The sequence below is a fragment of the Fusarium redolens genome, assembly GCF_020744475.1.
Source record: "Fusarium redolens strain MPI-CAGE-AT-0023 chromosome Unknown BKA55scaffold_8, whole genome shotgun sequence".
Classification (NCBI taxonomy): domain Eukaryota; kingdom Fungi; phylum Ascomycota; class Sordariomycetes; order Hypocreales; family Nectriaceae; genus Fusarium; species Fusarium redolens.
Genome location: NW_025763671.1, coordinates 225,480 through 249,734, shown reverse-complemented (window position 1 = coordinate 249,734; position 24,255 = coordinate 225,480). Strand labels below are relative to the sequence as shown.

Here is a 24,255-nt window from a genome sequence, read left to right as displayed (position 1 = left end):
TGAATCAGCCAGCTGCCTGCCGGCTGCACCCCGCGCACACCAGTGTTACCGCCGCCCATACCTTTATCACTCATCGCAACCAAGTCTCTGTCAACAAGCGGGGGGCCTCTGGGGGTCGCATGGCGGAGTGGTTCAACCCAGAACTTCTGGGTTCGAATCACACCCGCCGTGCCACCTTACAAACCCCCCTCAGAGACTCTGTATGGCCCCTGGCCTCTTCTCAGTATGAGGACGCCCGTACTGGGGAAGCGACGAGGCCATAAGCGTGAGCAAAGAAATACCCAGGCGAAAGCAGGGCGCGCAGTAGATCCACCGCTTAAAGAGTTGGATGCTGGGCGTGTAATTCTGTATATAATATTAAAAATCAAAAATCTATTTATTTTATTATTCTTTTTGTATTTTTGATGTTTATTGAGGAGTAAGATTAAGTGAGTAGTTATATATATAAATAATGCAGTGAAGTATTATAAATAACAAGATCTCCTGAAAAGACTATGTCCCAACACTCTTCTTCCAAAGTTCATCAAAGTTGATGTTCTCATTCTCAAACAACTCCCTGATTCTCTTGGCCGCTGCCTCTTGTTCCTTAGGACCGAATCCGCCAGGCTGTGTCGCTTCGAATTGAACAATCTCAACCCAGCGATAGAACAAGTCTTCCTTTCCAAGCGCAATAAGCGCATCTCGGAATGCAAAGACTTGTCGCCGTCGCTCATCCTCACTTGACGCACCACTACCGCGCACATCGTAAGATATCCAACCGTAGTTAGCGTGGTGAACAAGAACCACGCTCTTAAAGGCCTCAAGTGCAATCTCCTTCTTGTCTACCAGGCGATGTGCGAGTACCATACGTGCCCAATCCAAATCCCAGTGGCCGTTCATTAGGAGATATCCAGTCTTTTGTTCCTGAAGAATAGGAGACGTCGCATGATTGATGTATGTGAGCAGAATCTTCTTGGAGCCTTCGTCCGTAAAAATGTCTGTAAGAGCTTGATCCCATTCTCGGCTTCGACGAACATAGACCTCCTGCTCACGGAAGCCAACTTGCCATCGCCATTGACAGGGATTACCACGGGCTTGTCCAGCGACGAATTCCACAGGCCAGGGCCAGACAAAGATGAAAAGGATGAAATCAATCATCATTGTTCCAGAGCGCTTTCCGATCTCCCAGGCAATCTCAGACCATGTTGAGTCTGCAGTGTTCCATGTGGTTTCGTTGTCGTGGCCCAAGCCAGTCATGATGAGCGACCAATACCAGGGGAGAATCCACCACATGCGAAGAACAAAGAGAAGTACAACGACAAGGTTCATGCCAACAGGCACGAGGAAGATCTTTCGTTTGAATTCGGCAGGCTTATTATCAATGTGTGTGACATAGACGTGCTTCTTGTCCAGAGAGTTGATGAACGGCTCAAGGACCTCAGGGGGCCGCTTGAAAGGTGAAGGGGGAGCCTCATTCTTTTTGTCGACGAACTGGGTCGATTTCTGTTTTCCCCCTCTCTTATTCGGTGCCATTTTTAATGAGATTTGACCTGGTGGTCACTGAGTTTCGGTGACAAAAGGCCAGGTGATGTTGAATAGTGTGATTAGGTGGAGGTAGGCAGGAGTTGTAATTGCAAATGTGTTCTCGAAGAATGAGTAGAAATCATGTTCGAATCTTGGTTCCACAAAAGATCCATTGGCTGGATAGGTCTATGGGCATAGCGTTTGATAATTCAAAACATGTCTAATGTAACAACTATTAGAAGGAATGACCAAAAAGAACTTGAGTAATTTCATGGAGTAATTCCAAGCTCACTCCCTTGGACAATCTAAATTATTGAATTTAATATCATCGTCTTGGCTCACTAATTGAAGCTCAGAGATAGGGCGATTGAGCAAGTAACGCCCATTATCCACTAACTGTGGCGGACAATCCCCGCGCCGAGGGGTCCGGAGCGATTGGTTGCCCACTGTGGTTAACTAGAACTCCACTAAGTTTGGATTTCTATTCTAACTTACAGCACCTTCAACACATTCAGTTGCAAAACCAATGTCGAAGCAGATTCGCTCCAAGTCTGCCAATTCCTTGTCGCGGCAATGTTGAGAGCTCGCACCTTACAGGTTAGTTCTTCACAATCGATCACCATTAGCAGATGTCTTACACAATGTCCAGGAGCGCGGTAATTCCTACGTATGTGCCTTCTGCCGCCACAAACTCTCGCCGAGGGATTCGCAGCTCAGAGATCGCCATGTGTCCAGCGTCGCAGCTTCAATAACATCAGCTAGAGCCATTCGGCCATCGTCATGTCACTCTCTACGATTACCTGGTGTGCGCACCCTGTCGACAAGCTCTACACTTCACGGACCGAACGATAATGGCAAGCCGGGAGGCTTCCCGGGGAGTGGTTTTCCAGGAGGGTTTGGAGCTGGATTAGGGTCTTTCGGAGCATTTGCGAACAAGCCATCACCAGATGTTTCGAAGCAAAGCAGTGAATTGCTTCCGCATGAGCTAGAAGCTCGTAAAAAGATGGGATTGCCTTTGAAGAAACCTACTCCAAAGGTTGAGGCCCCCACCCCGCCGTCTGCACAAAAGAACGTCAAGAAGCCATCAAGCCCCCAGAACGCCTATCAAAATCAAAGTCAGAAGAAAAACACACCTCAAGCGAGAGACAATCAGCGACCAAACCGATCGAACGACGGAAACAACCGTGCCAAACAACAGCAAGAGCAACAGCGAGACGCAAAGCCAACAACGCCCCCATCGAACCTGTTGTCAAGCTCAATTCTTGCTGAAGCTTTCAGGACAGACCGCACACCGGCTCCAGTGGCAACACCCAAGTCATGGTCTACTAATGAGCCTCCCAAGCAGACTGCACCCGCTTGGGGAGCTTTCAGCGCTCGAAAGGTTGATACTCAGATACCCCTCATAAATAGACAAGCTGAGGCGAAACCTGCGGAGAACCAAAACAAGAACAAACCCAAAAAAGCAGCACCAGCAACAAGCCAGGAAGATAGCAAGAGCGTATGGGGTCAGCTGAAGCGCTCCCGCAAGTTGGAAGAGAAAGCAAGCGGCGAGAGTGATGGTTTCTGGGACGCACTTGAAAGTCGGGTCACAAACATTCGTAGCAGACCTGGCCCCAGCGATCAATACCAGGATGCACTTCAGGAGGCAGATGGCATGTTTCGAGATACTCAGCAGTCGCAAGAAGATCAAACAAGGCGCAAGTCACGTTTCGAGATAGAGGAAGACGATGTGTTTGATAGACGGAGAGACAAGAAGGACAAGCGCCCCAAGAATGTTCGTCGAAACGAGAATGAAGATGATGACTTTGATGAAGATTCAATTCGACGCTGGGAAGCTAGACAGCGTAAGAAGGCTGAGAGAGATGCAAAGAAGCGCCTTGAGGAAGCTGCCGAGGCTGCTCCCGTACCCATCTTTCTCCCCGAGTACATTAGTATCTCCAACTTGGCTAGTGCTCTTCAGGTTCGCATTGCCGACTTCTTACATGACCTGGAGTCCATGGGATTTGAGGATCTCTCGGAGGAAACCATCATGACTGGTGATACGGCAGCCCTTGTCGCTCAGGAGTACGGCTATGATCCCACAGTGGACACTGGTTCTCAGCGCGATCTACAACCTCGACCGGTGCCCGAAGATCCATCCCTATTGCCAAGCAGGCCCCCTGTTGTCACCATTATGGGCCACGTCGATCACGGAAAGACTACTCTTTTGGACTGGCTACGTAAGTCTTCGATTGCTGCCCAGGAGCACGGTGGCATCACACAACACATTGGCGCCTTTGTCGTCCAAATGTCGTCGGGCAAGCAGATTACCTTCCTTGATACACCAGGTCACGCTGCATTCTTGTCCATGCGTCAACGAGGCGCCAATGTCACAGATATTGTGGTGCTGGTTGTAGCTGCCGATGACAGTGTTATGCCGCAGACCTTGGAGGCGTTGAAACACGCCACGGCTGCCAAGGTTCCTATTATCGTGGCAATTAACAAGATTGATAAGGAAGATGCTCGAGTAGACCAAGTCAAAGCTGATCTTGCTCGTCATGGCGTCGAAATTGAAGATTATGGAGGTGATGTCCAGGTGGTACCCGTAAGCGGAAAGACGGGCAAGGGCATGCAGGATCTCGAAGAGAACATCGTCACACTGTCCGAAATCCTCGATGTCCGCGCTGAAGCAGATGGCATGGCCGAGGGTTGGGTTTTAGAATCTAGCATCAAGCAAACTGGCAAGACGGCTACAGTGCTTGTCAAGCGAGGAACCCTACGTCTTGGTGATATTATCGTTGCCGGCAAATCGTGGGCCAAAATTCGTGGCCTTCGCAACGAAGCTGGTGTCGAGATCCCCGAGGCAACCCCTGGAACTCCTGTCCAGATCCTTGGCTGGCGTGAGTTGCCTGATGCTGGAGAACAAGTTCTCCAGGCGCCTGATGAGGGCAAAGCTAGGACAGCGGTTGAGTACCGTGAGGAGATGGCTGAGAGACTGGAGAGCTCTAAGCAACTAGCCGAACAAGAGCAGCGTCAGCGTGAGAAGGAAGCCGCTGAGGAAGCCGCCGCAGCTGCAGAAGCCGCGGGCACTGAAGCAGAGCCTGCCAAGACTGAGCCCGGCATTATCTACCAGAACTTTATTGTCAAGGCTGATGTCGCTGGGTCCGTGGAGGCTGTCTGTGGCACTGTTCAGGAACTCGGAAGCAACGAAGTCCAATCCAAACTCTTACGATCTGGCGTCGGTGCAATCTCCGAGTATGACGTCGACCACGCTGCCGCATCTAAGAGTATCATCATTAACTTCAACATGCCTGTCCTTCCTCATATTCGCCAGCGTGCCGAAGAGGCTGGTGTGCGCATCATCGACCACAGCGTCATTTATCACGTTGTCGACGATGTTAAGAGTGCACTATCAGATCTGCTACCATTCAAGATTACACACAAAGTCCTCGGCGAGGCAGACGTTTTGCAAGTATTTGCCATCAACATCAGGAAGAGATTGCAGAAAAATATTGCCGGCTGCAAGATCCGCAACGGCACTATCAAACGAACGTCTATGGTCAGGGTTATCCGCGGTGGAGAGGTCGTCTATGATGGTAAGTTACGCCCTTCCCTTTTCTATGCATTCTGCCCATATCTTGACTCTTTGTGTTTTCCTCCTTGATACTGACTTAACCCACAGGCAAAATCGACACACTCAAGCATGTCAAAAAGGACGTCATGGAGATGGGCAAGGGTACTGAGTGTGGTATCGGCCTTGAAGATTTCCAGGAGCTACAAATCGACGATCAGATCCAGACGTATGAGGAAATTAAGGAGAAGCGAACACTGTAACAACAGAACTGTAATACATGTACAAAAGGTGGAAATCAAAAGGGGATCGCTCTCTTGGTAAAGAGAGTCGTGTATGAATAGATGCATATGCAGACATGGTCTTATGACGGAAGAGCATGCCAAGATTTGGGTGTTGGATAGAGGGACGATATACCAAATCTCACTGTTAATACTAAAAGTTACAATTCCATGACCTCATTTCTTTAACTTGATGGATAAGTAATGTGGTTAGAGTTCTTATACAATTTGTATTTGATAACCGTCTGCTCAACTTCGAGATGGCGCTCCCACAGCATTGGATGAGAACGTCCTCGTCGTGATAGTAGCCTGGTTACGCTCCTTTTCCAATTTGGCCAAACCAATACGATCAGTCACAGGTGTGGCCTCAATGATGTGATCAAATTCATCGTCGTCGTCGTCACCCTCGCTTCCGCTCCTCTCGTTGTCCGAGTCAGGCTGGACGCTGGTATTAGGCTTGAACTGCTGTTGATGTTGATGTGGGTTGGGAATGGTGGCAGGTTTCTTATCGTCTTGTTGATTGGGGTTAGTGAAGGTCTTTGAGGCGAGGACTTTGCGACGAATCTCGGCCATTGTGTCCTCGTCATCTGAGTCGTCAGATATTGCGTAGCGATCCTTTTCCTCCTCCTCCTCTTCTGGCTGAGCTTTAGGGGCCTTCTTGCCAAGATATATACCGTCCACGCTTCCCTCTTCCTCTTCGTCACTGTCATCCTCTTCGTCGTCGTCGTCGTCGGAAGATTGAATACGTCTTCGATTGGTATTTCCGCTGGTCCACATATCGTCGTTTCCTTCCTCTCGACTCTCTGCGTATTCCTTCTCCAGTTGCTCCATCCACTCTTCTTCAGTCTTCTTGATCTCCGCCTCATCAGCACATGCTGCATATCGCTTCAGTAAGCTGTGGTTAATCTCGAGGAAGGATGGGCCGTATGAAAACGGTGCAAGAATCTGCTCCGCCCAGTCTGGGTGACCACAAATGTAGAAAGCTGCAGCCAGCGCCTCAACACAGTTCAGGCGCCAGGGCTTGCCATAGTTGACCGTATTCGCTGCGACAAGGTACGGCAACAACCGCTCACACTTTCCACCAACTTTGTTCCACTGAACCTCCTGCGTCCTCGCCCAAGAGCATTCTACAACAGCAGCGCCGTACTGGTCCATGAGCTCGCGATCGGCAGGGGAGACGGTATGTTTGCCATTGGGTGTGATAATGACTCCGTTATGGCGTTGGCCGAGATGCAGGTCGCGCATCATTCCAAGTTTCATGAGCTTCTTTCCGGAACAGCGCTTGGGATCACAATGGCCGAGATCCCAGCAGGCGGCTTTAAAAGCTGGGCGCGAAGAACCATCACCATCATCATCATCATCACGGCGGGGTCCTCGACGCGGGTTTGGGCCTCCTTTTCTACCCTTGGAGGTGAAATCTTTTTTGTGGCGGACCATTTTGGACAGTTTTAAGGAATGTCTGCTTTGTATTGGATGTAATATCGTATTATCGGAGGTGTGTGTAGTTGATGTTCTGAAAGCAAGTAAGGCAACGACGTCAAAAATAAATGTTGCCTCCAAAAAGTTATGGATGATGGGTTGATAAGATTCTCATGGTGGGGTTGATTGATCCCGTCAGTCAGTGAGGGGCAGCTGGGCTGGAGGGCACTGAGTGCTGGGGTCCCCTAGCACTTGTAAGCTAAGACTCCAGCATCAATTCCGCTATGACGCCGCTGTAATGGGGGCCTTCCCAACCTAGGGGAGGCAAGAAAACTTATAACCTCGATCCTAAGCGATAAAAAGATTTAGGGAAGTTAGTATAAATTTAGGGGGCCTCTCTAATGAGTTTATTTTGATATCCTATCTCAAGGTCTGAAGTTTTCTTGCTCCCCGGGCCAACTTAAAATGCTCAGTGCTGTCACGTGGCTGATTGGGTGCGATTCCCTCATGACTGCGCCACAGACGGGAGCCACATCTTACCTACCTCTTTACAATCTACCAGTACCTTTAGGTATCGTCGTGTTGTCTACTAAACTGTCCGTTGTCCACCTGTTCAAGTTCAAAGACCAGAATCAAACTAGATAATACGGCAAGGGAGTTTTATTCTGACTAAGAACTGGCTCTCTTTCTTTTGTCTTGTTTGAATTCATATTGAATCCCCTGCTTGTCTCGTTCGTTATTTTAGGCCGTTTCCGTAGGCTTGGTCCGTATTCGGTCGGCCACTGGGCTGCCAAAGCTCCCCCGCCAGCTGGAGACTTGCTTGGGTGGCACTGGACTCCATCCATTAGTACTCCAGTTGACCAGCTCACCCTTCTATCAACGTAGCACTGCCTCGCCCCGTCGTCCTCGACCAACGCGCGCGCGCAAAATACCACGAATAACATCGCCTTTTGTGCGCGTATATCAGTATTATATCTGCACAATGGAGGCCGCTTCTGCTCGCGCTGCGGCTCGCGATCGTTGGGGCGATTTGCCTTCATCTGGCCGAACCCCCTCCCAGCTCCAGCGCTTCATCCAGGCTGCCTGCAGTCCCGAGAATTACGAACCCAACCTCGCTCTCAATCTCGAGATTGCCGATCTTATAAACTCAAAGAAGGGAACTGCTCCTCGCGAGGCTGCTACTGCAATTGTCAACTACATCAATCATCGCAACCCCAACGTTGCTCTGCTCGCCTTGGGTCTTCTTGACATATGTGTTAAAAACTGCGGATACCCCTTTCATCTACAAATCGGCACAAAGGAGTTCCTCAATGAGCTCGTCAGAAGATTTCCCGAGCGGCCGCCAATGCGCCCTACACGTGTTCAGGCCAAAATTCTTGAGGCGATTGAGGAATGGCGAGGGACGATATGCGAAACGAGCCGATACAAGGAGGATCTTGGATTTATCAGGGATATGCACCGATTATTGAGTTATAAGGGATACATCTTTCCTGAAGTACGGAGAGAGGATGCTGCTGTGCTGAATCCTAGTGATGTAAGTTTACACCCTTCTGCATGATGCGTCGCCTATACTGAACAGATCATGTAGAACCTCAAGTCCGCCGAAGAAATGGAAGAGGAAGAGCGAGAAGCGCAATCAGCTAAACTTCAGGAACTCATTCGTCGCGGTACCCCCGAGGATCTCCAAGAAGCCAACCGACTTATGAAGATCATGGCTGGTTACGATACACGGTCAAAGACCGACTACCGCGCAAAGGCCGCTGAGGAGGTTGCCAAGATCCAGGCTAAGGCACGATTACTAGAGGAGCGACTCGACTCCTTCAAGGAGGGCGACAAGATGGAAGACGGGGATGTCTTCAGCGAATTGGCTGCTGCCTTACAGAGCGCCCAGCCCAAGATCCAGAAGATGTGTGAAGAGGAATCCGACGATCACGAGGCTGTTGCCAAGCTGCTCGAGATTAACGACAGCATACACCGAACAGCAGAGCGATATAAGCTGATGAAGAAGGGTGATATGGAAGGCGCTGCCAAGGTTGCTGCCGGTGGACCTCCTCCCTCTGCTTCAGGAGCTACAGCGTCGTCTTCAAGCGCAGCGAATGAGCTGTCTCTTATCGACTTTGATGCTGATGCCAGCAGCAATGGTGCTCAATCAAGCAATGTCGCTGCACCTTCTGCGAGCACCGGAGGCCTTGAGAATGACCTCCTTGGCCTAGATATTGGTGGAGAGTCGAGCAGTTTCGGACAAGGCGGCGGTATTGCTCTGGGCTTTGGCGCAAACCAAAGTAAGTTGCCAATACAAACTGCACATGCTTATTGTTATACTAAATCTTTTAACAGATATTCCTGGCCCTGCATTATTATCTTCCATGACCCAGGACAACTCTGCCCGAGGGCAAGTTTCAACTCCAACTCCTCCCCCCTTTTCACAATTCGCCTCCTTCTCACAGCCCGTCTCTCAATCGACGACACCTCAACCTCACTTCCAACAGCAGCCTCCTCCCCCATCACAGCCCGCCTCTGACCCATTCGCTATTCTTGGTGCTGGCAACTTGAGCTCTCAACGCGCATCTCCTGCGCCCCTTCAACCACAACCTGCTGCTACAGCCAACGATGATGACGAGTGGAACTTCTCCTCAGCTCTACCTCCAGAGCCAAGCAAGCCAAAAGAGCACCAGGCTGTTGTAAGCAACACAAATGTGAAGATTGAGATGATTGCTAGACGAGCACCTGGCAATGAGAACGCTATCAACATCATTTTTGCCTTTTCCAACAACGTGACACAGCCCATCAGCGAGCTTCACTTCCAGCTCGCCGTGACAAAGGTAAGCATGCCCCTTATGTTTTCTGACATGACATAAGCTGACATGAATCCAGGGCTACGAACTTCAGCTCAAGCCTCAAACCGGTCGCGATCTCGCCCCCCAGCAAAGCCGTGGCATCACACAGGAGGTGCAGATCTGGCACGCGGGCAACCGCGCTCAAAAGGTCACAAGCGCCAAGCTGCGGTGGCGTGCCTCATACAAGACCAGCGAACAGACCGTCAACGAGATGGGCGAGGTGACCGAGTTTAGCCTCGCATAAGAACAGTGTTTTTCTTCCAGAGATAGAAGTAGGTAGTATTTGCTGGAAGTAAGTGAAAGAGTGGGATGGGATTTCAAAGAAGGATTGAAGAACTACTTTCTCGTTTGTTGATCTATATGGACTGGAGCATAGGACAGAGCAGAGAAAAAGCGAGACAGCGGATGCTTTCTGATTTTTCAAGTGAGCAGTTGCCTCGAATGTTTGCGTATTGTGATAGTGACAGGCTTCGTCGCAAACTTGAGACGTTAAATACAATTAGATTCAGATCATGAATGACACAAGTCTGTTCGCGATGGAAGGCTATTGGAAGCCCAAGTTTGTGATTTTGGTCACCAGGGCAGATTATATGGCAAAACGCAATTTTGATAGGGGCTGGTTATTGCTGTAGTCATCAGACCATCATCATCTTTTACAATTGTTCAACTCCAACTCTAACATCTAATACCGGTGAACAAGTCCTCTACTGTAGGAAGTACCCGAAGGGTCGTGACGCCTTGTCTGGCTGTTTTGCTTTCAAAAGCCGCTATCGTCTGAGGGCAAATTATCAATCATCTCTGGCCTTTTCTTGCTTCATGACCCGGGGCCACCCAGGTGCCATCCATTTGCAAGTATGTAAACCAGGTAAACGCCTGTAGTCCCACGAACAAATCTCTTACACGCCAATACTCCCACAAATCTGGAAACCTCAAAAGGAGGCTACGCCGTGCCATCCATGCTCTGCAAAACAGCCTCGAAGAGTGTGAAACAAAAGAAAGAGGGAGGACACGCGACTCCCTGTGTTAATAGTTGTAGATGGTGTAATACTGCCAGATGCAAGCATAGCACGATGGCAGAAGGTCAAGTGCGCGGAATTTAAGCACACCTGTTGTTTGAGTGTCGTCTTTTCTTTTCAAGAGTGTTATTCAACCCAACGCCAGTGTCGAAAAGTGGATGGCGTATTGCGAGGACCATTTGCATATGAGGATGGTTCCTATGCCCCTAACTCGCTGACAGCAAAGGATGGTGTGGTTGGGTTGAGTGAGTAACCGCCATGGGTAGGTGTCTTGGCCATTTGGGCCATTGTTTCGCGTTCGGCCTTCTCGCGTTCCCGTTGTGCCTTCTCCTGCTTAGTGATACGGGGTTTTCGAGTGACGGAGCCGCCTCGAGATCCGGGTCCTCCGCCGCGGCCGCTGCCCGTCCCACCTCTGGTGGATGCACCTCTTCCACCGCCTCTGCTACCTCTTCCACCCCGTCCGCGCTTAGGGGGGCCATCGTGACTACTACTTGTTAATGCTTGATCACATAAGATAAAAAATGAAGATACATACCCAGCAGCTGGCTTCTCGACCTCAGGTACCAGAGGGCCAGAGTAGACAAAGAATCCGTCACGGCTTGCCGCCGCCTGGGCTTCCCATAGGAGCTCAGAATCGTCGACAAAATCATCATCGACATCGTACTGATCCTCCTTGAAATTACGCTTCTTTTTGGGCTTGGCCTGGGCATCAGGGCCGCTGGTCGCGCCGTTGTCGGGGTTGCTAGCCTCGGCATCGGAGAGATCGACGGACATTTCATCACCAGATTCGCGCCCCGATTCCGCCTTTTCTAGAGAGGCAGCCGCCGCAGCAATGCGAGCCTTGCGGTCTCGGTTGGCGGCCAGACGAGGGTGAAGAGCATCCCATCCATACCGTTCCTCAGCCATGCGCATGAAATTGACATATCTGTTTGTCTCGCCGGCCTGGATGGGTACACTGAGAACAATGGTCGGGGCCTGGGCTTCTTCGCCTGGCTTAGCTCGACCAAAGTCGAGGATCGAGCGTCCTTCACTTTCTCCCATGTCATCGAGGGTGTCGGTCCTTGGCGTGGAAACTCCAGTGTGAGGCTTCTGCTTTGGCGATGACTTCTTGATAGGACCATTGGAAATGGTGGTGAAATTAGACTCTTTGATGACTGGCCTTTGAACGGGTGGCGGTGGAGGAGGCGGATCCTTCTTTGTTTCCTGTACTGGTGGTCGCGAAGGAGTTGGCGTCAATATGTCGCGGGGCTCTTTGGATGGTGATGATGGTTGAGATGGTTCATGTGCCTGGAAGCGAGGCTGGTTCGAGGGTGGCTGATATGAGCTGCGTGATTCACTACCACCAAGAAGGCTCGCAATGGTAGGCGATCGATTAGGCATCTGAGAAGCAGCTCTTGGTGAACCAGAAGTAGAGGGGTAAGGGCTATGAGAAACCATTGTCTCACGAACCGGGTCGTAGTTACCACGGATGGGGTCGTAGCTTTGACCGCTGGTGCGAACAGGTATAGATGTAGAGCTATTATGCTGAGGCTGGGGTTGAGACTGCGGTCGTTCTACAGGCGTATCCGAGTTTAGTATGTTCTGCATAAAGTGTTCACGCTTCAACATCTTTGGTGAGTAACGCTGCTCAGGTTGATGTGATGAAGACGATGTTTGGCGATTATGATGAGCAGGTGACAATGCTGATATATGAGAGACATCTGACATGTGTCCCTGACCGGCGGATGATGCAGCTGCGGCAAGAGACTTTGAATCTGCTGGAATTTCACTCTCACCATCTGCGGGAGCAATCTTTCTCTTGCGTGGCATTGGTGGTGCATTAGGATCGCGAGGCTTTCGAGGCTTTCGAGCAGCCTTTGCTGCATCGGCACCGTCCGAATTTCGAGGTTTCACAATGGTTCCAGGTTTGCGTCCGGGCTTCTTGCGCGGGACGCCTGCAGCTGTTAATTGAACCCATTGGTTGTCGACAAGTGCGTATCGTCTAGGGGGGCCCGTGCCTGATTGGGGTGGCATAGGCGGTGGAGGGCGTTCGCTGTGATTCTGGTGACCGATGTGTTGATATTGGCCATCGCTAGAAACGACGACGATCTCGTCATAGTCTTGTGGTGCTCGGCTACCGGACCCATTTCGTGATGGTGAACCAGGTTCTGATAGTGATCCGGAAGGAGGCGATGAGAGTTCGCCGGCTGATGAGTCGTATCGTGACATGGACGTGTCGGCGCCTGTAGCAGCCATGCCGAGGTGTAGTGAGTTGAGGCAATGAATAGCCTTGTGTAGCGCGTATTACAAGATTGTTGATGGAAACACCAATACAGGCCGGTATTGCATTAGACAAACCGGCTGCTAAAATTGGAAACAGGGGATATCAATGCTAGACGCGGGCAAAGGAACCTCGCATTTGCAGCATCAAAATCCAAGGATCAGATAAAGCGTCGCGTAAGGCAAGGCTGTGATTCAAACCACCAAATGTCGAAGTCAATAAGGCAACGAATAGCGGTCGACAGGGTGGTAGTGAGTGGTACACACTAAATGCCACCGAAATGCAGCATCAAGTTGAGTACCAGGTACAGCGAATAGAAATGCCAGGATCTGTGGCGTGCGGGCCTCGTCAGAAACGGAATGGTTGCAAGCGGGAAAGCGTTCAGTCGGAGAGTGACGAGGTGAAACGAGCTGTGAGTGGCCAGAATGTGGAGTGCAGGTGCGGGCGGTGGAGAAAGTTGAATCTCTGAATAGCCTCAAGATCTCGGGTTAGGAAACCACTTTGACTGTGAATGCAGCCTCGGATGCGGAAAAGGGAGCCGATTGCGGGGTATACGTCGCTTCAAGGGCGTCAAGAGGCACTGCTACACCAGGCGCAGAAAATAACGACAATTTGGAGATGATTAAGATGTGCGAATAGTGTCAAATTGATGAAATCTGACGAATTCGACGATAAAATCCACTGGTCGTTGTTGGGAAAATTATGTGGGAGGTGGATGTTTGAGTGAGGGAGAGGAGGAAAAGAAGGGAAGAAAAGGGAGGAGAAATGAGATGGGGATGGCTACGTTTTTTTTCGGGGCGACGACAATATTTCTTATTTTCCAGGCCAGGAAGGAGAAAAACGGGGCAGGCCAACAGCTTCTGTTGTTACCAGCAGCTAAATAAGAATGCTACGACTCGGAAACAACAAGAACGAGACGAGACGAGACAGACAAGGCACGAGGTACGGTACGAGAAGAAACGAGGGGGGAGGGGGGGCGGACCATGGCAAGCATCACGAGAAGAAAGGGAAAGGGAAAGGACAAAAGGGAAATTGTTTTAAAGCGCCGAGGGGCGTGGCCAACTCTAGAACAACCTAATGAGATGGGACTCAAAATAGGTATCCGACAACACCAAAGAACCCAACTAATGATGATAGGGGGTCTACCAAGTAATTAGGTCATGCCATGGCATTGGATGCTGGGGACGGATGGGACAGTACAGAGTCAAATTCACCAGAGAGAACAAGTCAAAAGAGCCAGCAGAGCCGGGCTTAGCGGGGGGGAAAATGAGTAAGATGTAAGTTAATGGTAGACTCAAAAAGACATGCATAGGCGGACGTGATAGAGAAAACAGACTTCCATTCCCGTTGACGCACGGATACTTTTTTTCTTTACTGCAAAGGTAAAGGTAAAGGTACCGACCGACTCAGATTCCATGTGTAACATCCGTAGAACAGGACAGGGGGGGTCGGGTCAGCTTTTGCAGGTGAGCTAGGGGGTCAAGAAAAGGTAAAGGCTCTGATGAAATACTGAGGTAAGTTCAGCACAAGCTTAGTGTGACCTTTGACTGAGTATTTTTGACACCCTGTCCCAAGCTCTGAAGTTTTCTTGATCCCCAGGGGTGAGGTTCCATTCTTAGGTAGCGTGGGGAAAACTGCCTGCCTGCAGTGGGCTATAGACTCCAGGAATATCTCACGACTTGTGACATGTATCTTTTGGTACTACCCCCAGAGGCTATATCTTGCAACACGTCATTTATCCGCTCACCTCTGAACTGCAACAGTCATACCAAATGACAAGCAATAATGGCCTTGTGACATTGATGGATTCGTTCAGAGTCAGCAATCAACTTGACTAATCACCTCCCTACCTGGTGACAAACATCCCAGTCCGGGCCAGCCCAGCGCAACGATGAACAGGTCCCCCTTTGAATAGGTGTGGACCATCTCATCCCGAAACCAGAAACGTTGAACCAAGCTTAGGCGCGGCACGTTGACAGGGATTTGACGCGGCTGCAGTCATGGCTGCATCAGCCACAAGTTTGTTTTTTCGGCTAAGATAAGGTAGGTACCTTACTTTAATGTGGCTATTATGTATTTGGTCATTTTCGTTGTTCTGAATTCTATCCCAGCTCACAGTTGACAGCCGTTTGTTTCAGAGTCAGCGTTTGTGACTTAATTCCATTGATGTTCTAAATTACTACTTTACCTGGGTCTTTCAGAGGTCACTCTGCCATCAAATGATCTTGCCGGGACTGGAACACCACACGGCACTTTTCTTCATACTGTACATATTGCACCCATCATCCACTGTTCCTTGTATGGACACATAGCTTATGCTCTAGAGAAGCATTCAAGGCAATCTGAAAAGGGCGGCACGAGCGCCACTTATGTCTTTTCTCCTGTGGGAGTCAACGCCCTGAAATGATCTGGTTCCATTCATTCAACTCAATAACCGACACCGTTAACGTTGACTCCACAGGAGGTTCATAGGCATCCAATTCCTGATAACTTACCGAAAATACAAACACGGAAAAAGTGAACATGAATGGGTGCGTATAATAAACATTTAAACTCTCTCCGTGCTTATTCTGTCACAAGTAAATTGCACCGAGTACCAAACCAGGGATCATGACGATAAAAAGCCACAAATTACAGTCTGAGCATGGTTCTGTGGCACAAGAGTTCTGGAACTCAAGAGAAACGAGAATCGATCGGCGCTAATGCACCACTATCCCGGTCCTAATCTGTGGCGGTGCGACATGGCCTCACAATTAAAATCGTCAGCCAGCTTGTCTCAAGAAACGAAACCCAAAAGTCCTGTTTCAGTAATTGTGAGTTTCTGCGAGATTAGGGGAGTTCTCGCAAAAGGATCAAGAATTTTCTTGTAATGGTTGGCACAATTCAAAAGAACACAAACCCTGTAATTGGAAATCGAATTTCCATAATCTTCGGTACATTTTACGAGTCATAAGCGTGTTTTCGTCTCACAAAAGGCAGCCATCGATAACAACTCAGAATATTTAATCATTCGCTGAATCGAACTCTAGTATAACTTTGACTATTTGGTATTTTATCTTATCTATTCTGGGAAGCCCAGCATTGAGATTTCCATTAATGCTGAATTCAGGTCTTTCGGTTCCTAGCACGTGGCACATGAAGAACGGATCAATCCGTCTAAACGCGCTACTGAATGTGGTGTCACCCAGGGTCCCTGACCCACTAACATTTCTCCGTGGTTCCATCCACTGACCAAAGACAAAAAAAAAGGACGTCAGACCCAAAGCTTGAGAGATCTCTCATCTATATCACATATACAACATCACCAAAATGGATCCAACACTTTTGATCAACGACATCGTCGAGCACGATACTTCAACAAAGAAACCCGTTGAGTTTAACGACCTACCTATATCCTCTACGGGCTTCCCACAACATAAAAGAAGATGGAAGACCTCCGCTTTCAAGCAGAAGCGCGCCGAGGCAGCCGGAGCAACAGCGCCTGCCGAACAACCTAAGACCGCAGAGACGCCTCAAGCTTCGTCTTCAGATGTGGATTTTAAGGCTGTTGAGAGACAACGCATAGACCAGGAGAACCAGCAGAAGATTGCAAATATGACCCCTGCCGAGATCGCTCAGGCCCAAGAAGATATCATGAATGGCTTGAACCCAGCTCTCATTCAAAGGTTGCTATCGCGAGCCAATATAGAAGAGCAGTCTGGTCCCTCGCCTTTCGATGCACCAAAACAAGAGAAACAAGAAGAAACGCCAGACCCTCCGCCTACGATTAAAATCGAAGATACTGCCGAGAACGAAGCACTGAAGAGTACGCCAGTGACACCACAAGCTCACAAAGTCTCAATAGAATCGATATCGCAAAGTAGCCCCTCAGTTTCGCAAGTGCCTTCATCAAGAAAGATCCCGGATCACTATGACGAGGACAAGGCTCCGGCACAAATACCACCCGATCTATTCCCTATCACCGACCAACCCAAGTCGGTTCACTTTCCTGTACCGCCAGCTTTGGCCGATCTCGACCCTTCCGATCCGAATTTCTTAGAATCGCTACACAAGAAATACTTTCCCAATCTACCGGCCGACCCTAGCAAGCTCGCATGGATGGCACCTATCCCTACCGAGGGCAGTCCAGCTGACAAAGACTCTTCATACTATCCGCACCCCGAGATCGCTGTCAACGCTCTGCGCTTCGACTTCCAGGGCCGATTCTTATCACCAAGGGTCAGCCGATCCATACCTTCTTCGAAGGGGTTGCACCACCATGGCGACGCCCCAGAGGCTGCAGGATACACAGTTGCGGAGTTAGCTCATCTTGCCAGAAGTGCTGTTCCTGCGCAAAGATGTATGGCTTTCCAAACGCTGGGAAGAATTCTCTACCGTCTCGGACTCGGCGAGTGGGGTAAGAGTGAGGATGACCCCATAGCTATGGGAATCTGGGCAGCTGTCAAGAAGGGAAGGGTTCTCGATAGCTTGACTGAGGCTGCTATGACCGAGGGCGGCCATCGAGGAAGTCGAGTCTACGCTACTGAGGCCTTATGGCTATTTGAGAAGGGTGGTTGGAAGGAGAAATTCAAGGGCAGGTGATCGTGCCATTCCCGTTCTATAAGAATTTGATTATATAACCGGTCCATGGTTTTAAGAAAGCAAGATATTTACGACTCGTATCTAATAAACGAACAGCAACTTGTCCGCGTTAGAAAAGCTCGGCACGTGCAGACTCATTGAGACAGTCTATCGACCACATCGGAGCTATAAACTTGGTTTGGTAAGGTCAATTGGTGCCACGTAGCGATGATAATGAGAGATGTAACAGGTGCTTGGCGCAAAAGATGTCAGGCCATGCCAATTGCTTGAAGAATAACAGTGTCCATTGATTTTGTTTTGGATGGTGGTTCGCATAACTATCTTGCAATTGCGGAAGCTTAACCAAGCGTAAAGTGGTAGGTTGACGTAGCATCTTGTCACAGAAGATCAACAAAGACACCACAGGCTTGACATACCACAACTAAAGGGGGGAATACGATTGATGACGTGACTAAAGCCAATGATAGCATGTTCCATTGAATTCCGAACTGATGAATCGAACAAACGTGCTCAAAACAACTCTGCATATCAAAAGCATATGCGGCTTAAAGGTAATGGCTTGGCATCTAGAATAGAATAAAGGAGTGACTCGGTGTTCCCGTTGGAAGAGTCTAACAAATGGTGAAAAGTTCACGGAGCACTCGACAATCTCAGCATGATTGGCTGTGGTCTTCGATTAAAGAGAAATCTGGGGCGGCATGCACTGTAAAAAAGGTTTCTGGACTCGAGTGAGACAGTGTAAAGGCTGAGTCAAGGGCGAACGGTTGGCGGTGATTATGCGGTGTGTGGCTAGGTTGTACCCAGTAAGAAAAAAAGGGAGGCCACCTCAATGGGAGCCTCCACTGGGCTTGGGCTCTGGGTTGCCTACCTACGGAAAAAAGAATGGGAACCTGGTCCGGCCTAACAAAAAAAACCATATCTACCTATGCTGGTGGCCAAAGCCGTCAACTTCTTTCTCTTCCCTCTTGTTTCGTTTCCCTTCAACCACAAACATCACGGCACTGCCGCGCCAATTCCTCCTTCTCCCTCCCTTTGGGTGACTTGCCGTCTTCTTTTTATCTTCCTTCCGGTCATCGAATCAGTCAGTTCTTGTCTTACAACTTCGCTTTTTCGGCTTCGCTCAATCGCAATCGATCGATATTCCCCGCCACTTTTTTGTTTGTTGCTCCGCGACGACTTCAAACAACATCTCTCGATCTAACCCTTCACGAGTCGGATCCAACGCTCTGGGTTCCCCTCTCAAGCGACTATTTGTACTGCTCTTCGTTGCGCAGTCAAAAGCACAAAGCTTCTTTTGGCTTTTTGCTCTCCCGCTTATTCGCCCAATCCGAATCTGAGCCTAAGCTTTCTGCCCCACGATCGCGATCTACATCGACGTCGATAAGTGCCCGCACACGACACGACAGAACTTTTTGACAACCGGCCCCAAAAAAGACTTACGCAAGACACGAGACACTGTGACTTTCACTAGCCATGGCGTCTCCGCTGCAGTTTGCCCACCGAACCCAGAAGGACATCGGCATCACCGACGCTGCCCCCGTCTATCAACCTCTCTCTGGGTTCAAGAAGCCTGAGGGCAACCTCCGGTGCTGTACCTACTCGCCATGTGGTCGCTACTTCGCTTGGGCCTCTCCCGAGGCTGTCACTATCATTGATCCCTCGACTGCCCAGCAGGTCCTGTCCCTCCCCATCCTCAACGTCTACGAACTAGGTTTCTCTCCTCGCGGTACTTTCGTCATCACCTGGGAACGACCTGCCAAGGATGAGAACGGAGATGCTACCAAGAACCTCAAGGTCTGGCGTGTTGTAGAGGAGGGTGTTTCTGGTCAGGACAAGCAGCCCCTCGGCCGTTTTGTTCAGAAGCAGCAGCAAGGCTGGAACCTTCAGTACACAGCTGATGAGAAATACTGTGCTCGTCTCGTTACAAATGAAGTCCAGTTTTACGAGAGTCATGATCTCGTCAAGGTCTGGAACAAGCTCCGAGTTGAGGGTGCTACCAACTTTGCTCTTGCTCCTGGCAGCCAAAATCACGCCGTTGCCGTCTTTGTTCCTGAGCGCAAGGTCAGCAAATCAAAAGTTTTTGTTTCAAGAGATGTATGCTGACAACTTCCAGGGCCAACCTGCTGCCGTCAAGGTTTTCAACGTCCCTCTTTTCACTAACCCAATCTCCCAAAAGACCTTCTTCAAGGGAGACAAGGTTCAACTGAAGTGGAACAAACTTGGCTCCAGCCTTCTAGTGCTGGCCCAAACTGATGTTGATCGCTCAGGCAAGAGTTACTATGGTGAAACCACGCTGTATCTGCTCAGCACTACCGGTGCTTTTGATGCCCGCGTGTCCCTAGATAAGGAGGGTCCCATTCATGATGTTTCTTGGTCCCATAACTCGAGAGAGTTCGGTGTTGTATATGGCACCATGCCTGCCAAGGCCACCATCTTCAACCACCGGGCCGTTGCAACGCACTCCTTCCCGATTGCCCCCCGAAACACCATTACTTTCTCGCCAAACGGTCGCTTTGTTTTGGTAGCGGGCTTCGGCAACCTTGCTGGTCAGATCGATGTTTACGACCTCGAGAAGGATTTCCGCAAGGTCACCACTTTCGAGAGCGGTAACCCCAGCGTCTGCGAATGGAGTCCCGATAGTCGCTACATCATGACTGCCACAACCTCCCCCCGACTCCGTGTTGACAATGGTGTCAAGTTGTGGCATGTTAGTGGCAGTCTCATGTATAACGAGGATATGGTCGAGTTATACAATGTTATCTGGCGACCTCAGGGTCCCGAGAGCATTGCTCCTGGTGATCCTTTGACCCCCGTTCCTACGCCTCATGCCTCTGCCACGGCCTACCTGGGCTCGGTCAAGACTCCCAGCAAGCCTGCTGGTGCTTACCGCCCCCCAGGCGCCCGTGGTCTGGCCACTCCTCTGCACTTCAAGCGTGAGGATGAGGGCGGTGCCGCCCACGTTGTGAGCAACGGTCTGCCCAACGTCGGTCCCAACGGTTTTGGTCGCCCTCGCCGCGCGGTGCCTGGTGCCGACTTGGCTGAGCAAGCTCCTACAGTTAGGACTGTTCCTGGAGCTGAACCCTTGGGCGATGAAAACTCGTCCAAGTCTAAGAACAAGAAGAAGAGAAACAAGAAGAATGCCCAGGGTGAGGGCCGGCCCCAGGGCGAACCTAACGGCGGAGCTAGCCTGGCGCCTCCTCCTCATGACCGAGGCCACGGCTCCGGCCACGAGGGTCGTAGCCCTGAGCGACGCAATCACCGCAACCGGAGCCAGTCGCGTAACAACCAGGCCCGAAGCCGCAGTAACACCCACCGCAACGGCCATGGACACCACGCTCACCAAAGCCAGGGTGCTGGCGGTGCTGCTCCTGATGCCGCACAGAACCCTAACGCCAAGAAGATCCGCAGTCTCCAGAAGAAGGTTCGCGCCATCGAGGACCTTGAGATGCGTCTGGCTGGCGGAGAGAAGCTCGAGGATACCCAGCTTAAGAAGATCAACACCAAGTCGTCTGTGCTTAAGGAGCTCGAGGGATTGGAGAAAGGGAACTAAAGGACGACTTGGGAGTTTGATAGGGGACAAAACTTTTGAGTGATTCTTTAACGGGGGTGACATGTAGTAATAGGACGGAATCTGTCAGATTGGGAGTGTTGTCGAGTCATAGCGGACTCTGTGATATTGGGTTGTACTTTATTGGACACCTGCACGGCGTGGATAGGTCGACTTTGTGGTTCTTCTTGTGAAGGCGGTCAACCAGGGAGTCTCAAAAGTCATTCGGATTACGGGACGCTTGGTCGGCGTACCATAGTCTGGCAGTACAAAATCACAATGAAAATGAAAATTTTTGTTTACACAAATCATGGTTCTCTACGCCAGAATTCTGCATGAATTCGTTTGTGCATACTGTATGTCTTGTAGTGTTTTCTGATCTTACTTCCTCTATGTTTGTTACCCTATGGCTTGTGCCATGGAAGTAACCCGAGGTCATCATATTCAAACTTTCGTGTCTCGCTGTTCAACAAGTAAGCCTCGATACCGAGGCCCGGTTAGCTCAATCGGTAGAGCGTGAGACTCTTAAATGAGTACACTATCTCAAGGTTGCGGGTTCGACCCCCGCATCGGGCTGTTCCTATGTTCCAAATGGGATTGAGTAATCGTTTATTTTTATTTCAAGTGGCCAATGTTATTTATATAGCTTTATTTTTGTTGGCAAACTCAAGTGTGATGATCCCAACACCCTCCCGGTCTCTGTTGTGCTTTCAACATGAAACAAGCAGTCACCCAAACCTTATTCTCTCCGTAGCAGCAACACAACAACTCACACATTGGCGTCTGTTCCTAGCTTCCATTTAAAATGCTAAACTGTAAATGATCATGAATGCTTTTGTTGTCCTCAATCGCCCGCTGTCTTCTCCAACACCCCTTCTTCTGTCTTTGCATTTTCCGCCTCTCGTCGTTGCTTCTTTTCAAGCTTCTTCTGATACTTGGCCCTCTTCGCATCAAGTCGATCCTGCTCCTCTCTCAAAGCCCTAATGGCCGGGCTCTTTGCTCTGATCTTGGCCCCATATCGCCAGAACACGAATGGAATTGGAATCATAGCTACCTCGAGGAGGCCCAGAAGTGTTCCAGCCCACTGGGGAGTCATGGCGGCGTACATCTTAGGACCAGCCAGGGGCAGGACACCTCCAGCAATACTTCGAATGACAGCGTTTCCGGCGAGGGCACTGGCAGCGTATATGGAGTACGCGCCAGCCAGATAGTTCGAACCGTAGATGAAGCTGATGGTGTTACCTGCACCGAAAGGGATGCCAAAAGCAATCGGAATAGCCCAATGGATGGTCGCTGGCAGGCATGTCCATGAAAACACAAGCTGGCCGATCGGGGTCAGGATTGCGCCAATTGCCATGACCAGTGCCGTCGCTTCAGGCTGAGGCCTGCCAGTTGCTGGATCTCGAGGCTGAGAGTTAATCAGACGCCGGAAAAGAGGCTCTGCGAAGATCGCAAGCATGGTTCCAACGCCGATGCCCACAAAGGCCAGCCCTGACATGCCTGCATCCCATCCACGATGTTGGGAGAACACGATAGGGTATGCCACGAAACAGAGATAGAGGATGGCATAAATCAGCGATATCCTGAGATGCTGTTAGCGCACAAGAAACAGACCAGGGCACAGAAACGGGACTACAAGACGACTCACCAGATATCCATAAACCATAAAATAGGTTCAGATGCCAACAGAGTAAATGGCCTACTCATGTTGATCTTGATCAAATGACGGGTGGAAACCTTTTGGTCATACTGACACCAATACCGAGGATCATCGTTCTCCTTGCGCAGTCGTGCGGCTTTTTGTTTCAGGATTGCGGGATGGTATGTCTCCTTAACTGTTATCATCATAAGAATTCCCACACCACCAAGAATCAGAGGAATCCAGTTATCCCATCGCCAGCCTAGATACTGGTATACAAAGCCACCAATAATGGGGCCAGTAGATGGCCCATTCAGAGGCGCGATGGACCACATGGACATGGCAGCAGCCAGATAATCTGGATCCGAGATATCGACAATAGTTCCAGGACTATTTGAGATCATAGCGGCACCAAAGACAGCACTGCAGCCGTGTTAGCACGGCAGTGACGAGATTGAAAGATGTCACTCACCCAAAGAAGCGCACAACAATGATTTCTGTTAATGATGTCGCCAGGGCACATGGCAAAATCAACAAAGCCCATACACTCAGGCAGACGATGTACACTTTCTGTCGACCGTACAGCTCACTCAGAGGGGCCACAATTAGACTTCCCGCGGCAAGACCAAGCAAATATGTTGTCAGCCCGAGTGTTGTCACTGTCGTTGACGCCCCGAACTCCTCGGCCAGACCAGATACCGATGCAGTGTAACATGTGCTATACAGGACGACGACCCATGTAGAATACGAGACACAGACGATAATCCACGCGCGATAACCTTTTGACCAGTTCCGGGGATTATCTAGGTCACCGTCCTCAAAGAAAACCTCAAAGTCTGGAGGCCGAGAGGCGGCACTGGTCACACTGGTGCCAGTTCTTGTATAAGTAATGGGCTCGCGAGCCTCGCGCTCTGCCTCTGTCTCGACATCTGGAGTGAGAGCGTGCTCCAGCGCCTCAAAGACGTCATCATCGTGGGTGCGGCTACGGCGTGTTTCAATGGTCCTGATGGGCTCCAGAATTGGCGACGACCTTGTCGAAGACACCGACGAAGACGACTCGGCGCGGTTGGCTGGCGATGCCTCCTCAAGGTCCTCCTTCATGACTGTTTGGGTGTTGCTCCTAAACCTGGTTGTCGTGAGTTTGCCTGTCAGATGAAGTGCGATGGCGACTTTCACAAGGAACTGTCGTCATGTGCCGACTCAGCTTGGTTGCCCTTGGTTTATAAGACAATACAGTTCACGACACCGGGGGGCAATAGTGAAATATCCGAATTTTCAGAGGTAAGGAGGCGATTACATTGACGATGACCGGAAAACGGCACACATACAAACAGTTACACTACATGGGTAAGTGGTAAATTGCGCCCTAGGTATCTTCTACAACCGATGTGGGTGCCGAAGGAGCTTTCATCAGCAGTTTAGCCTCTTTCAAGTGGAGATCAACAAATTCTTATCAGCGCCGGGTGGGCCTTTTGGTGGGCTTCTTTGATCGCATCTGTTAAGGATACTGTGAGCAAGCCTGCGAACACTTAACTCGCCGGCACGGGTCACGGACCGGGCCCCGTTCTGATGGGCCCAGCGGAGGAGATAAGCGTCTCAGGTCGGAGGGAAAAGATCTACAC

General features: G+C 50.2%; 8 protein-coding genes and 1 non-coding gene across 9 annotated transcripts; 5 read left to right on the top strand and 4 right to left on the bottom strand.

Moving 5' to 3' along the window:
• Positions 1-405: 405 nt before the first annotated feature.
• On the bottom strand, positions 406-1,859 carry BKA55DRAFT_567728 (uncharacterized protein). The gene has a single exon (XM_046192759.1). It carries the CDS (start codon positions 1,510-1,512, stop codon positions 493-495), a length of 1,020 nt encoding a protein of 339 aa, XP_046049033.1. The 5' UTR covers positions 1,513-1,859; the 3' UTR covers positions 406-492.
• A 130-nt stretch (positions 1,860-1,989) lies between these two features.
• Positions 1,990-5,508, top strand: BKA55DRAFT_567727 (uncharacterized protein). Its single transcript, XM_046192758.1, has 3 exons — positions 1,990-2,100; positions 2,153-5,078; positions 5,165-5,508. Exons 1-3 carry the CDS (start codon positions 2,077-2,079, stop codon positions 5,314-5,316), a joined length of 3,102 nt encoding a protein of 1,033 aa, XP_046049032.1. The 5' UTR covers positions 1,990-2,076; the 3' UTR covers positions 5,317-5,508.
• On the bottom strand, positions 5,509-7,151 carry BKA55DRAFT_567725 (uncharacterized protein). Its single transcript, XM_046192757.1, has one exon. It carries the CDS (start codon positions 6,769-6,771, stop codon positions 5,584-5,586), a length of 1,188 nt encoding a protein of 395 aa, XP_046049031.1. The 5' UTR covers positions 6,772-7,151; the 3' UTR covers positions 5,509-5,583.
• Positions 7,152-7,308: 157 nt separating this feature from the next.
• On the top strand, positions 7,309-10,231 carry BKA55DRAFT_567724 (VHS domain-containing protein). The gene is made up of 4 exons (XM_046192756.1): positions 7,309-8,287; positions 8,342-9,035; positions 9,091-9,575; positions 9,628-10,231. Exons 1-4 carry the CDS (start codon positions 7,736-7,738, stop codon positions 9,832-9,834), a joined length of 1,938 nt encoding a protein of 645 aa, XP_046049030.1. The 5' UTR covers positions 7,309-7,735; the 3' UTR covers positions 9,835-10,231.
• Positions 10,232-10,804: 573 nt separating this feature from the next.
• Positions 10,805-12,841, bottom strand: BKA55DRAFT_539288 (uncharacterized protein; the record flags this gene model as incomplete). The annotated part of the gene is made up of 2 exons (XM_046190117.1): positions 10,805-11,090; positions 11,142-12,841. 2 exons carry the CDS (start codon positions 12,839-12,841, stop codon positions 10,805-10,807), a joined length of 1,986 nt encoding a protein of 661 aa, XP_046049029.1.
• A 3,334-nt stretch (positions 12,842-16,175) lies between these two features.
• BKA55DRAFT_689949 (RPAP1-like protein) lies at positions 16,176-17,447 on the top strand (the record flags this gene model as incomplete). The annotated part of the gene is made up of 1 exon (XM_046199425.1): positions 16,176-17,447. One exon carries the CDS (start codon positions 16,176-16,178, stop codon positions 17,445-17,447), a length of 1,272 nt encoding a protein of 423 aa, XP_046049028.1.
• Positions 17,448-18,920: 1,473 nt separating this feature from the next.
• Positions 18,921-20,997, top strand: BKA55DRAFT_511962 (eukaryotic translation initiation factor eIF2A-domain-containing protein; the record flags this gene model as incomplete). Its single annotated transcript, XM_046187758.1, has 2 exons — positions 18,921-19,508; positions 19,561-20,997. 2 exons carry the CDS (start codon positions 18,921-18,923, stop codon positions 20,995-20,997), a joined length of 2,025 nt encoding a protein of 674 aa, XP_046049027.1.
• Positions 20,998-21,469: 472 nt separating this feature from the next.
• On the bottom strand, positions 21,470-23,932 carry BKA55DRAFT_360100 (major facilitator superfamily domain-containing protein). The gene is made up of 3 exons (XM_046185843.1): positions 23,106-23,932; positions 22,643-23,056; positions 21,470-22,577 (listed from the first exon to the last, which is right to left on the bottom strand). Exons 1-3 carry the CDS (start codon positions 23,732-23,734, stop codon positions 21,839-21,841), a joined length of 1,782 nt encoding a protein of 593 aa, XP_046049026.1. The 5' UTR covers positions 23,735-23,932; the 3' UTR covers positions 21,470-21,838.
• BKA55DRAFT_t181 lies at positions 21,486-21,570 on the top strand. The gene has a single exon. It is a non-coding gene; the product is annotated as a tRNA-Lys (tRNA).
• Positions 23,933-24,255: the final 323 nt, after the last annotated feature.